A 15,381-nucleotide genomic window follows, 5' to 3' on the forward strand; every position below is an offset into this window, starting at 1 on the left:
CAAATTCTCTCCACAGAGACACTGGAGCCAAAAGCCATTTCTGCTTGAGAATTTCCGAATGATTAACTGATTATCAGAAATAGTGGAGATTAATTTTCTTCTGCTGATGTTATCTTCCGAAGGCAAAATGTGCTTTTTTTGCTAATGAAACTTTTCAGCCTTTGGCAGAAGAACAGGAGTGCAGGAGTGCAGAGAGCTCGGGGCTCATTGTACAGAGAAATATCACAGTTTTATTAAAATATTCAAGCCTATTCAGTCTTCGGACAACTTATTATACTTTCAAATATTCCCAAATGGAGATCATGATGTCAGGTCTAACGTTTAACCAGTGTTTGACAAATTGAAATGCTGAGTTAAAAAAAAACTGAAAGCTATTTGGAACTCGGCCCTCCAGTAGCACTGCAACCCCAACTATACATAGACTACAATTGAATTTGCTGCCATAATCACAGTTAGTACAGTAGTTATCCCCTTACTGATGTTTAAGGTGACCCGCAGCTTTACATTCACCACAGTACACTTAAGTCAGGGGTTAGGGCCTTTGACTAAAATTATAAATTGCTTCAGAGGATTACCCAATTACATAAAAAACAGCTGTCAGTCATAATTTAGTCACATCAAAGGCAGCCAGTCGGTCCACGGAGGAATCCTCTGACTCATTCTGCCAAAAATGGTCGGATCCCAGGAAGGCACACACCTACCAGCTCTGATAATCCCTGGAGGCACAGGAGGGAGCCATGCATGGGTCGCTACAATTTAAAGTGTTGACTTAAGTGTTTGCTGGTACTCCTTGGCAACAGGGAGGTGATTAATTATCCAAATAAGCATCAAATACAGATCCACCTTCTTTTTTTGTCCTTACAGCCAACTTTTCCCTGCTGTGGCTCTGTAGCGCAGCAGGTTTTCCAGCTCAGCGGCTTTAAACACCTCTGGTACTGACCTGGCAAAACTGGCCGCAGTCCAAAAGGGCCTCTGGTGGGGGAGATGCCTCGGACGATGCAGTCGAACAGAAAGCTGATCTGCTCGCTGTCAGCAGATGCCAGCAAAAAAACTCCGGCCCCTGTAGAAAGCAGACTTTATTAGTGTCAAGCAGTGAAATGTCCACCATCAGACCCAGCATGCTGTAAAGAATGAGTTAGATAGCACAGGATTTTAAAGGTTTCATTTGAAGATCTTTAACTGTAGCAACGATAATTGTAAATATGGCAACTAGGGCTGCAAATACCAATTATTGCCATTATCAATTATTTTTTTGGTCTATAAATGCATAAAAAAAGTCCATCACAATTTCCTAAATCGCAAGCCTTTACATTGTTTGTTATGTGTGCAACAGTCAAAGAAAAGCAGCAAATCCTCACAGCTGAGAGTCTTAATCAAGAGTTTACAGCTCTGTCTTAAACAGAGCTCTGTCTAAAACAGCCCCCTTATCTGTAGTGTCATCCATCAATGTTTGACTTTATTTTACTCTCTACCTGAACTACACCTGCCAACCATATCACAGCGCAGAAGCAGTTCATTAGAAAGAAAAAAGTTCTACATTAAACAGCTCACAGCTCATTCTCGGATGGTCGTGATTTATGAAGGAGATTTGCATGAGGAAAGCTTGGTGGAAACACCAAAATTCGATCAACTTTCAAAAATGCGCATATACGTTTGTACTCTTGTTGTGATTGTTGTTGTCTTTGTTTTTCGGACGTAGCGAACATTTGACCCACATGACTGATCAACTGATTCCAAGCTGACATTAAAGGCAAATTATAAATTGCCCAATTTAATTTAATTCCCAAAGACATATTTTCTCTCATGAGTGGCCAAAGTTGTCCGATGAGCAAATTTTTTTTGTTGTTGTTGTTTTTTCTAACGTGCAATCTCTTCTTCTACTGTTTACTGATGGATTAGCGTGCAGCAACACATTACACTACCATCTTCTGACCCAAGTCCATTCATGCAGCTTTGTTTATTCCCTCTAAACCAGCTGATGAAAACGTCCCTAATTCACATTTCCTTTAATGAAACATTTCAAAATTTCGCTTCAAAATTCGATTCCACCTGAATGGAAACACGGCTCTTGTTGTTGAGTTTTTAAATTTGTTTTTAGTGCACCAGAAGCAAAGTATCTAGTTCCATTATATTCAAGAGAAGGCTGACATCTCTAACAACTCACACCAAACGTTAGACAGGCAGCACTACAGGTAAGAGGGAAAATATGGATTTGTGATTTTGGGGTAAACGTTACCTTTAAGACGTAACTGCAATGAATACACCAGCATGCTAACATGCTCACAATCACTGATTTCCTGATGTTTAATGAAGTACAGCTGGGGTTAATGGGAGTTACATTAGTTTTACCAAAGTATTGGAAAATTATAATTTTGACTTGATGATGGGGCTCAATTAAAAAAAGTCAAGAGGATAACCAAAGTTCATCCTGAGGGGAGATTAACGTCTGGACTAAATTTCGTGGAAATCTATCCATTTATATATTTAAAAAAAAAAATTAAACATGGTAGTGCTCAAGTTAAGATCAGAGGAATCAATCAACTGGGCATTGCAGATATTTGAACAAGGTTTGAAATCATTCAATAGTTGTACTACTTCACATTTACCTAAAAATAGTTGCCAAAAACTTTTTTTTTTTCAAGCGACATAGACATTAAATCAACGTGTCGTTCGTTCCATAGCAAAATAATCTTTTCATGGTACCTTTTCTTGAGAATCATAGCCATTTTGTTCCTTTAACATTTAAAAAAAGAAGCCACTTAGGCCCAGTTGAACAAGAACTTTGCTTAAATAAGATATAGTATACATGGTATATATATATATATATATATATATATATATATATATAGTATACATGGTACTTGACAGCGTTTGTGTCTGTTTGATACTCAGTCCTCGTCCTTTATACATTTCACATCAAGTCACAAAGAAAAATAAATAAATATACTCTTCATGGCTCCCAGTTTGTCTTTCTCATCAATTTCAAATGTCATCAAGATGATATAAGAATGCAAAGGTTAAAGGTCATGCCTCTGACAATACAACTGGCTGTCTATTCCAAGGCTCTGTCCCTGAGACCACCCATATCACACCAGGCCTCAATCACATTCACAACACTCCCTCACAGCCAAAGGGGTCAAGGGTCGGCAATAAAGTCTGCAGCAATGAAACCTGGAGATATATTGCCTGCTGATGTGGATGATTTAAATCTAATCAAGTCAAAGTAATTCATTTCATCTTGTATTATACATTCCTCTGGTACAGGAAGTGCTTCACTTGGACTCCGAGGCTGAATTTAATCCCTATAAATCTATAAAAACAACATCTAGGCATGTCATGCTTTTGTTAGCAGGTGACTGAACATCAGGTGTGCTGCCAACAGCTAGAGAACAAAAACAAACACAAAGCAAAAGAAAGGACAGGTGGCAGAGCTGCTTTAGTTTACAACCAACACTCTGTGTAGGAACAAAAACTCCCAGGTGGCCCCTTCTGGTTCTCCTCTACGGAGTGATTAAACCCCGCGTCATTACAAAGTAACACACACTAAAAGCTAAACTGTGTTCGCTAAGTGGGAAGTGTAAAACTTGCTTTACTCTTGACAAGAGCAAGGGCTGCCCTTTCTGTTTTCACAGCAGCAAAGTCATACAAGTGAGATCACTTTAAACGGACTTTAAACTTTATCATTTCCTTCCATTCTTTTCCATTCTTAAACTTTTTCCACACACATTTTAACAGTCTTGTTTTTAAAAACTGACGTCACAGAGAAAGCAGACCTCTTCAACGCTAATAGCAGATTCACATGCGCCGTGCTCCCATTTTTTCCCCATTCTGGGAAGCTGTTCCTTTGGCTTGGCTTCAGCTTTAAGTCTTAATGTGACACTACAGAGAACAGGTGTATTCTAATACACAAGAGTGTTAAAATAACACATTTATAGCAGCAACGAAGAAACAGATCAGGTGAGCCATGATATATGATCAGGAACTCATATTTCTGACTGCACTGTTAACAAAAGTGAACTATCATGAGCCTTTTGGTCTCCAACAACTACAGAGAGAAAGATCTGTCTCTTCAGCTGATGGGAATCCGTGAGAATGAACCAAAATAGGAAGGTTGAGAACCAGCAAAAACAAAACAATGATCTAAAAAAAATCTCAATAAAAGAAACTGGGTTATAAATCTCTGTTGTCTGTTGTCTGTTGTCGATTTATTTCAGTTCCTTTTAGCCCTTATATCAAATGTAACAAGTGTTTTATACACATAGCACGAGAAAAGGGCCATAAACTCTTCTCCTCACCATCACTCTTTGGCTACTTGGCTCACATATCTCACTGAAAAACTAGAATCTTTGAGGATAAACTATCAAGCATTTACATTTACATTTAGTCATTTAGCAGACGCTTTTATACAAAGTGACTTACAGGAAGAATAAAAGCAAACAATTAAGGTATAGTGCAATAAGAGCCTTTAGTGCAGGGGTGTCAAACTCAAATATACAAAGGGCCAAAATTTAAAACTTGAATAAAATTGCGGGCCAACATTCAACAAATAAACCTTTTAATATATACCAAACATGTTTTGCTTTAATATTAAATATGGAACCAGCAACGCTTATAAACATACAATATATAACTAAATAGTGCAGACATGCACAATCAAATTTCAAATAAAAAACACATCAATGTCATTAATTCATTAAATAAAAAATAAATAAAAATCGTATGCCTCTTTTCTATCTGCATCCTTCTGATTTAAATATCAAAATAAACTTTCTCAACAGGTTAATGAATTCTGCCTTTCTTTTCGCCATTTTTGGGAAGGGGTAGCTGGGAGACAGCTCTAGCTTGAGGTTGCTATGACGACTGTCACAGAGGAGCGCATTTCTGGGTCCTGTCCTGATTGACGCGCCAAAACAACAGCAGGGCATTGTGGGATTTGTAGTATAAGCTGTAAATGCGCCATATAATACCGGCGGATCAGCTTTTATAGTACAATAATAAGATAATAATTTGGTATTGCCTGGCCAGAGTTTGACACCCCTGCTTTAGTGCATCAATAAGTGCTAGTGAGGATTCTTTGAGGAGTAGAATTATGGTGTGGTGCTAGGAGAGAAGATGCTCTCTGAAGGTCTTCAGGAGGTTTTAAAGGTAGAGAGGGACGGCCCTGCTCTGGTAGGAACTGGTAGTGTGTTCCACCAGCGGGGAATAAGAAATGCAAAGAGTCTGGATTGTCTTGGACCAACGGGGGGCAGAGCCAGGCGCCGTTCATTGGAAGAGCGCAACGGTGGTGAGGTAGCATATGTCTGAATCAGGGCGTTCAGGTAGGTAGGAGCAGGAAGTGGACAAAGGTCAGACGAATGCAGCTTCAACCACCAGAGAGATGTTCAACGCTGTGACACCTCCCCCTCCTCCTCTCTCTGCTGAGGATAAACTGTGCTGAGGGATTACATGTCACAGGCAGCATGGCCTTCAACGCTCACAACATTTCAATGCACTTGACGTGCGTTTTTGCTCGTTTGCTGGACATGACAGTGTACGACTGTCTTCATATGATCTCAGATCCACTGCTGAAGATTTAATGGAGCTAAATAAATCACACGTTGCATACTGAAGTGTCATGTTTCCGGCGAGGTCATCGTGTGTCTGTAACTATCTGAAGTCTCTGAAGTCTCCTCGTGTCTGTCTCTGTCCCTCCAGGTGTTGACATACACTCATCTCCGCTTTAATGGTTTCGTGTCTGTTCCAAGATGTAAACTGCGTTCACCTTATCGCGGGGACACGTACAGCGAGGGCTGCTATCGCTGAGCTGAGGGGTAACTGCTGTTTCTGTGACGCATGTTGACTTTTGGGCACAGCGGGGTGAATATGGGCAGACTGAATTAATGCCCCAGCAGGTTTCTTGTTGTCGTGAAGCAGCTGTTTTTGTCACGCTCATGAATCCACCGTGTCAGAGACGACCAAACACTAATGAGAACAAAAATATTTTTACAGCCATTTGTATCATGTGCTCGCCATTACTAATCTAGGTCAATTAAATTACCAATAACAGCCCGCTATATCACATTAGACACCAATATTATACCCATATGTGAGCACGAATCTGCTGCTACAGGCTTTTTAACAACCAGCAATGTGGTCCCATTCAGACACATCAACATGATAAAGTTGTCTGATGGTCTTCGTTAACGGTCATGATTTGTGACTCGGTGATTTTGGTAATATTTACCTCTTCAGCTGAGAGCAATGGTTTATTCACTGGAATCTCCAAATCAAGCATTCAAAGGTTGCAACTAATTCAAGAAATATCAACACATCACACCCGTTCTTAAATCTTTGCACTGGTTACCCGTTAGAATAAGAATCGATTTCAAAATACTGCTCCTGGTTTATAAAGCACTACTCGGCCTTGCACCTCAGTACATCACAGATATGCTCATCACTTACACCCCTGCAAGAACACTTCGGTCAACAGGCAGTGGCAACTTACTCATCCCTCACACCAGATCCAAAGAAGGAGAAGCAGCTTTTAGTATTTATGCCCCGCGAAAGTGGAACACCCTGCCTGACACAGTTAAACATGCCACATCAGTAGCCATTTTTAAAAACAGATTAAAAACCTATCTTTTCTCTACAGCATTCGGTTGAACTGTGTGCATGTGTGGTTGTGGGAGTGGGTGCACATGTGTGAGTAAGTAAGTGTATATGTGGTGAATATGGAATAGCTTGTCTATCTGCACTCAATTAATTTGTAATTGATTTTTGTTTTTTTCTGTGGGGTTTTTTTTTTTTTTACTGTAATTATGTGTATACATTGTGAAGCACATTGAGTCTGCCTTGTGCATGAAATGCGCTCTTTAAATAAAGTTGAATTTAATTTAATTTAATTTAATTATTGTAGTGGAAAGGAGCCTCTCTTTACAGACACTGTTGAATGAAAGCTACAAATAAATCATCCCGAATCACAGCCGGTGATTATTTGGTCTGTTTGATGGAGACAGGGCTCAGATACTTACTTAATGTACTTAATGAGCTATTAGCCACTAATGATGAGACCCATTCTACTCAACAGACTTTATTTTCATGATATGATGAAGATAGCCTGATGTGATTTTTTGTGCTCTTACTTTATCTGGACCTTGCTTTAATTTACTGTCTTCAGCTTGCAGTTGATGTTTCTAACTCTCCCATTTTGTCAACAACTCACTGTTATTTGGGGTCTTGAATTAAAGTTATAACTGCCTTTATAGTTTCTTGAGTTCCCCTGCTGCTTCACGAAAAATGTGTGCTGATTGAGCTCAATAACAAATTAATTTGATGTCTTAAAGAACCATCTGCCGAACACAAAATACCAGTTTATGGAGTCATATAATAGCTTAATGGCCAATTTGCCTAAACTAAACACAACAGCACCAACATAAAGAGCAGTGAACTCACAGTAGCCACATCTTGTTCCTCCCTCGAACACGAAGCCGTTGGGTACAGGCCCATATCTGCGCAGGTCTGGGAGGTTCCAGTGTCCGATAATAACAGGAGGGATGTCCCGGGCCAGAGCCAGCAGGTTGTTGCACAGATGGAGCGTTGCAGGTCCGCTCTCCAACTTGGTCCCTGGTAAAACTCCAACACTGAATCTGTGAACTAAGAACAGAGGAAACAAGTAGAAAAACTTCAAGCATCATCTTTAAACTCTCAATTCCTTTTGAACACTAATTTGCCTTTTTGTGGCAAATGTACACGTTACAGTACATTTCATAACAGGCCCGGGCAATTATATGATCGCGATTATATGATTGCAAATATATGATTGTGATTAGTGATCACAAACAATTTCAGGTCGATTACGCTTATCAGCTGTGAGCATTTTTACTCGATCAAACATGTCGGACAACAGCCAATCAGAGTCACCCTCTTCCTGCTCCACTACCGTTTGTAAGTTGAACAGAAAGACCAAACGTGGAGCTGTGGTGCATTCAATAGCATCGGAAACGCTGATGCGTTCAAGAGCGTGGGACATATGAAAAGTTACAGAGAAACAAGTTATTAGTTAACAAAACATGAACATTGTGGGCTTTCTAACAACAACATATTTGTTTCATCATTTGAAGAAGCCAAGTGATGAGGCAGAAAGCATGAGAATGTGAGCAGAGCCTGCCACTGCTGCAGCACACATAGCATTAGCAGTTCAGCCACTGCTAGCGGTGCAGACACCAGACCAAAGCAGCAATCAGTCGCATCATCTTTTATGCACCATAAAAGCAAGATTCCAATAGGAGAAATTAGGCTCACAACTTGTTTATTTTAGGTCTTGCATACCTGCAAAAACTGTTAAGACTGTTAAGTAGTTCACTGTGTTATTTTATATTTTTTTCTACAGCACTGTTGCTTTCCTATTTTTATATGTTCATGTTATTTAATTTACTGTTATTTACTTCATATGTTAAGAAAATATTGAACTCATCTCTTGTTTCTTTAGTTTTAAGAACAGAGGCTTTAAAACTGTCAGTTTATAAAAATTGTGATAATAATAGAGATCGGACGATATGAAAAATATATCGTGATCTTTTTTTTTTGCCATGTCGCCTAGCCCTATTTCATAATAAGGTAATGTGTTGAATACAAAACTGAAAGAAGAGGCTACAGACAGCTGCTAAGACAATGATTGCAGTGCATTTGAAACCCCCAAACGCACTAAACGTCAGACAACGGCTTCTAACTTTTCTTGACGTTATTTATATGAAGTTGTCATCATGTGAATCTGTGGCTTGAAGGATCTTCTCCACCTGTCACAATCTGTTATTAGTGTACATGTCAAACTCTCACACAGGAGAGGAGACAACAAGGAGTTTATGTAATTACATGACTATTTTGGAACAAATATTGAGCTGCAACTTTGGGCGGATAGGCTTCTGAGATTTACTCACCGAAAGGAAAAATGTTCCCATATTAATTTATATTCATTTCAGACCCTGCAGCAGAGTCTCTGTGATAAACCATTCAATTCACATCTAGATCCACAGGTTACATTACCATTAAAAAACAATATACTTTTATTAAAAACCGATTGTCTGTCACTCACAAGTTTTATATTTTATTTATCTTCTGATTTGCCATGGAGTCAAAAATCTGTTTTATTGTTGGTATGAACACCAAAAATACCACAAACATCTTTCTACATTCATAATAATGTAAAGAAAAATGGTTTTAGAAGCTTTTTTTCTTTTCATGATCTGTTATTTACCCCATTCAGATTTATTATGGATACTAATAAAGTTTTAAAAAAAACAGAGTTTGTCTGTCAGTAAGAAACACTTGTTTCCATTCAGTCCCACCTGAGGCTGATCATTCCTGAGTGACATAATTTACCTTTTCCTTTAATCATCTAACCTAATAAAACATTGGCCGGTGTTCAGCAGACAACCGAATCATGTTCTGGGATATTAAATAATGAATTTATCATCAGGATCCAGACGCAAATAATAATAAATAATATAATATAAACTGATCAGGACACAGTTCACAGTATACAGAATGCCGGTTGTTATTCATGTCCAGCTGTTTGATAAACAGACAAAACACTTTATATTATTATTAGTGCATGTCTCCAGCTGTTAATTATTATTATTATTATTATTAGTGCATGTCTCCAGCTGTTAAAGCCGACTGACAGCTGATCCTGCTGCCGTCATTAGAAACGGACGTCGCTCCATGTGACGCTTCGGAGGGAAGGACGTCTCGTGTCTCTTAAAATGTTTATCAAGTGATGAAAGTGATAAACGCCGCAAATGAGGGAAGCGGGGATGCAAAACAAGAGACTTGGGAGAGACCAGAGAGACCGGAGAGACCCGTGGAGTTGCTTGAGAACCGTTTGGCGGCAGCTTCAGCTCTCGTTGTTATAGAGATGCTGACGTGTGAAGCCGCCAACCGATCCAAGTCTTGCGATACCAGATCCATGACTCTACAACCGATTAATCTAGGAATTCATGGCCGATTTGAATCGAGTGAGGAAGGTGCTACCGATGAAGCTCCGGTCGCATCGGTATATCGTTCACAACCCAAGAGTCTTGTCTAATTTATTTTCATTCACTCTCATGAGGTGTGAAGAAATGAAAAAAGCAGTTTACATTATATATATATATATATATATATATATATATAAATAAAAGTTACCATATATTCCTACATAATCATGCATAAAAAACATTGATATTTTTCAGGACTACAGTGGCAGATGGAATAACTCCCATTAAATAAAACCATGTGAAACCAAGGCTAATCAATTGCATTGACACAATAGTGGTAACAATCTTCTTTTTTAAGTGCATTTCTCAAAATGTCAGCATGCCCTTAGATAAAGACATGCCTGAGCAGCTCGACGGGAAACAGACTCTGGCCATAATTCACTGACATAAAGAGGAAAAGAGTCCAGGTTTAACATATTTGCAGTGAGGCTTCACAGGGGATAGAAAACAAATGGATGACTTCAGCACAGATTTGATTTCATTTAACAATAAAAGCAGAAACAGCTGCATGCAGAGGATGAGATCAGAGAGCCGAGCTCAGATCTAAAGCCCAACGCAATCAATCAAAACCTGTCATAAACATCTGGGTAATTAAATCTGTGTACTGGTGCTAATAAAAGACTGAAAAATGGATTTAAAGTAGGAACTCCATGCATGTTGGAGTGTGTCTCCCTGCGCTGAGACGACTTCACCAGGTGAGACTGATGGAGGAGACGATGAGGAAATGTCAGCAAGCTGCGTCACATCATCACTCAGGTTAAGAAAGATTCATAGTGTCACACACACACACACAACAATCGTTCTGTGCTCAGTTGGTGCCCAGCCCGCCGCCTGGCAGGTGACATTTCTGCTGGTTTGGACCAACTCCACACACACATTCAAGGACAACACACACTTTTATCTGCCTCTCTCACAGCAAGCAGACGTGTTTATTTTCACATGCACTCACGCCACATTGGGAGGAACAACTGCGATGCAATTTGTCTTCGCCACCATGTCCTCTAGCACACAGGCAGGTCCAATAACAGTGTCATTAGTGACTGCTTTAAAATTCAGCTGGACTCCAGCCGCCAGCTGGGCCGTCCAAAGCTATTATTAGCTGCTATTTGTTTCTCACTTATATAACTTGTACAATACATACACACAGGACACTGTGAGTCTCAACACTTGGCTACATGTTAGCTGTTAACCCTTTATCAGGCAAAGAACTATATTTGGTAGTTAGAGTCAGGTAATATTTCGAGAAAAAAGTTGCAAATTTACTACATTAAAGTGGCAAATCTACAAGAAAAAAAGTTACAGATTTAAGAGATTTAAAGTGGCAAATCTGTGCGAAAAAAGTTGCAGATTTACAAGAAAAAAAGTGAGAAAAAAGCAACTTTTTTCTCCCATATAATAATCATTACCATGCAATCATTCTCAAGAACTTGTAATAAGCTTGTAAAAAGTTTTAAAATGACCATCCCACACAATTAAAGGTTTGCATGATGGGATCTACTAAAAGGCCATTAGCATTAGTGCTAATCATGATGCAAGCTGATTTCTTAACATTCAGATTACTTGATTGCACATTAAATTTGCATAAAATGTGCAAATTTAAATGTAAAAAACACCATCACACACACAGTGACTCACACAACAATAGCCTTCCCTTGCTTTGGGTAGGGAAGATGACGCAGCAGCATGTAATAGGGTGATGATAAACTATCACATTAACTATTAAATCAAATAGAAAAAAAAACAGGTCAGTACTTGTGACTGTGTCCAGTCTGCATCTTCGTTGAAACTTTTCTAGAAGAGTGTAACCCCTTCATCACAAAAGCAATGGGAGTTTAATAGGAGGAAAAACAAAATGAGATGCACTCTCAACAGCTTCATTAAGACGTTTTACAACACCTCTGACCCATTAATAAACTATTCAAATATCTACAGGTGTCTGTCATTTAATACACAATTATGCATCTGTTGGTTTTTTAGTTTCTTTTCATCCCTCTTCCTCATATTTCTGTACAAATAGAGTTCTATGTTCCTAGAGGTGACAGCTGGTGTTAATGTATTGTCTGATAAATAGAAACAGTGGCTGTGTTTCCATTAAAGTCGTAATCAAGAAAATGTGAATTAAGGATGTTTCCATCAACGAGTTTAAAGCAAATTAACAAAGCTGCATTGACGTACTTTGGTCAGAGGATGGCAGTGTAATGTGCTGCTGTAGGCTAATCTGCTAGTAAACAGGAGAAGAAGAGATTGCACAAAAGAGAAAAAACGACAACAAAAAAAGAGGTTGTTAATCTGAAAACTTTGGTCACCCATGAGATAAAATGTAGAGAAGTCTTCAGGAATTAGATTAAATTCAGCAACTTATAATTGTTCTTTCATGTCAGAGGTAACAGTTGATCATTCATGCCAGTTAAATTTCGCTACGTCAGAATTTATTTGGAAAAATCGTTTCCATCTCCCGCTGAGCGCATTAACTATTGTTTTTTTAAAGATAAAAACACCTCAAGCGAGCATAAAAAACAACTAGAAAATTTCCTCTGGGGAAATTTTGAAAGGGCCACGGGGGCTACTGCCGGTGTGTGTACACTATGATGAGATTCTTCAGAGATTTCAAACTATGCCCTTTAACCTCAAAATGTGCGTGTGTGTGTGAGAAACATGTATGTGGAGGAGTGTGCGCGCATATGCGCGCATTTGTGTATGTGTGTAGCGAAAATCGCATAAAGTTACCTGTGTGTGTGTGTGTGTGTGTGTGTGTGTGTGTGTAATTAAAATCACATAAAGTTACCTGTGTGTGTGTAGCGAAAATCGCATAAAGTTACCTATGTGTGTGTGTGTGTGTGTAATTAAAATCACATAAAGTTACCTGTGTGTGTGTGTGTGTGTGTGTAATTAAAATCACATAAAGTTACCTGTGTGTGTGTGTGTAGCGAAAATCGCATAAAGTTACGTGTGTGTGTGTGTGTAATTAAAATCACAAAGTTACCTGTGTGTGCGTGTTTGAAGCATGTGCATGTGTGAGGAGTATGCGCACTTACGCGCGCGCGTGCGTGCGTGTGTGTGTATCTGTAACTGTAATCACATCAAAGATCAAAGGCAATCAGATCAAAGCAATCAACTGAATTAAGTGGCACCTGTTCCGGCATAGTGACAGCAGAGGTGGACAGACTGAAATTTCTGGCCTCGAACAGAAAGCATTTTTGGCAAAACCATTCCTGCGACTTACGTCGCGAAAAATTTGTATTCTGTAGAGAAAAGTAATAGCACACCGATCCCGATCAAACCGCACGTTTTGATATATAATTTGTCCTGCAACTCTTCAAGTTGTAGGACAAATTAGGCTTCGCCCCGAGCACTGGTCCCTACAGCTATTGCTGTATGGGACCAGTGCTCGGTGCGATTGTCCCAAGGCCCCAATTACGCACATTTCGAAGGTTTTAGGAGATTTTGGTGTTTCCATCAAGCTTTTCTCATGCGAATCTTCAAAGTGTGTACAAAAATGTGTTGATGGAAACACGACTAGTCTCTATAAACAGTGTTTCACTTTCTATTACTCATAACATAGCCCCAGATATTTTAAATATGGATAAGAATGTGTTTTTACATTTTATCTTAACAGAGAAGCCTAAACGGCCAACAGCAATTTAGAAAATCATCCATAACATTAAAAAAAACAACACATCAGCAAACAACTGCATCTTCAAAAGAATCATGAATATAATTTATTAGAAATCCCTTGCAGGTGTATCTTTCTGTCATCGTGGAAGCCGGGTGTTGCTTTTGATCAGTTTATGAATCTGTACCAGCGAAAAATTAATCATCAGTCAAGAAACTGCAGCTTTTCCAAAATCCTCTTACTGTCCGGTATTCATTTCACTTTCATTACTCATGCCCCTGTATATATGCATGAACTACAGACTCCTTTCTCCTCATGCAGGACTCTAAAGTCTTCTAAAAAGAACAGTTGCTGATTGTTGCTTCATCAAAAGATCTAACCACATGGTTTTATCTTTATTTGAAAGACTTGTTGTGCAGACACCATCACTGCAAACATACAGAAAAGGTGTAAACACACTCGACACCATAACAATCGCTTGTTTCTTTGCATAAGTTTGGTGAATTGCCGAGGACTCTTCTTTGACTGCAGTGAATTTCAAACAGTGAAAGCTGCCAGCATGATGGATGAACTAATCCGCTCGTTGAGAATTGCTTTGGTTACAGTACAGGGAGGTCAAACATGGTATTATTCGCTCAAATTCACAGTGACTCAACTTTTGTGAGAAGTTTTGAGCAGCGGAAGTATCCAGAAGCATAGAACTAAAGTAAAGCTCAGACGGTCTCCTCACCTTCTCCCAGGCTGTAGCGGAGGCGGGCGTCCCACGCCAGCAGCGCCTCCTTGCTGTCGAAGCCCAGTAGAGCTGCCTGGTTCAGGCAGAGGATGGCCAGAGTAAAGGCCACTCCTTCATACCACTGTCCCACTTCCAGCCCGCAGATCTCCTCCAAGGTGACGCTGGCCCTCTCCTTGCTGCCCTGCGCTTTGTCCGACTTGTCTTTAAAAACCAGCAACACGAGGCAATCTGCAGAAGACACAGTCGCTATGAGTCACTAAAACTGGAAAAATATTACCTCGTGTCTAAAAAAAAGACTAAAACATTATATTTTTGCTTTATTTTAGAAGTAACAGTTCCCAGAGAATACTTGAAATGTAGCCAAGCCATAATTAATTACACTTTCAAGTACCAATAGGATGTATTCTGACACACAGGAGCTGTTGTAGCGTCCTCTTGTCTTTTGGCACCTTCAAACAACCAGTGTCAACTGACAAAACAAGCCTGTGTGTGTGTGTGTGTGTGTGTGTGTGTCTCACTCCTTCACACACACACTTCTTAACCCACATAAGTGAGGCATGAGCACAGACAGCTGTGATAACAGTGACATCAAAGATATGAAGAGGAGCAGCCTAACCTGTGGAGCAGCAGATATACAGAGAAACCTTTCTGTGTAATGCAATACAGCCACTTCATCACTTTGAATCATACTTTCTTATTTATAAGATAGAAAAAGGTTAGAGGTCAGGTAGGTTTAGCCAGATGAAGCATCCCTGGTAAATAATATGTGAGTAAATAACAAGAACAAAGTCAGGCTGCATCTAAAAGGAGTATCAATTTCAACCAAATCAAAAAATACAAGTTGGGCCTTATATATGGTACTATATATATATATATATTACACTTTCAGTGATGAAAAGAAAAAATGTAGTCGTCTTGTGGCCTTAAAATCAAAAGTTTTTAGCCCTCGTACTTTGAGGATGGGCTTAAAAAAGGGTCAATAAGATTTTGAGCTTTTGGAAACAATAAAATATTTTCAAAAC

At 39.3% G+C, this 15,381-nt stretch overlaps 1 protein-coding gene across 1 annotated transcript in view; it reads right to left on the reverse strand.

The window, feature by feature from the left end:
• Positions 1-15,381, reverse strand: part of LOC131989204 (protein Dok-7-like) — a 30,395-nt gene that overhangs the window by 13,626 nt on the left and 1,388 nt on the right. Inside the window, exons 3-5 of the mRNA XM_059354402.1 lie at positions 14,357-14,587; positions 7,432-7,632; positions 941-1,060 (exon numbers count right to left, since the gene is read on the reverse strand). Coding sequence (XP_059210385.1) covers positions 941-1,060; positions 7,432-7,632; positions 14,357-14,587 — 552 coding nt within the window. The remainder of the gene's footprint in view (positions 1-940; positions 1,061-7,431; positions 7,633-14,356; positions 14,588-15,381) is intronic.

This window comes from Centropristis striata, chromosome 17 (genome assembly GCF_030273125.1).
Source record: "Centropristis striata isolate RG_2023a ecotype Rhode Island chromosome 17, C.striata_1.0, whole genome shotgun sequence".
NCBI lineage: Eukaryota > Metazoa > Chordata > Actinopteri > Perciformes > Serranidae > Centropristis > Centropristis striata.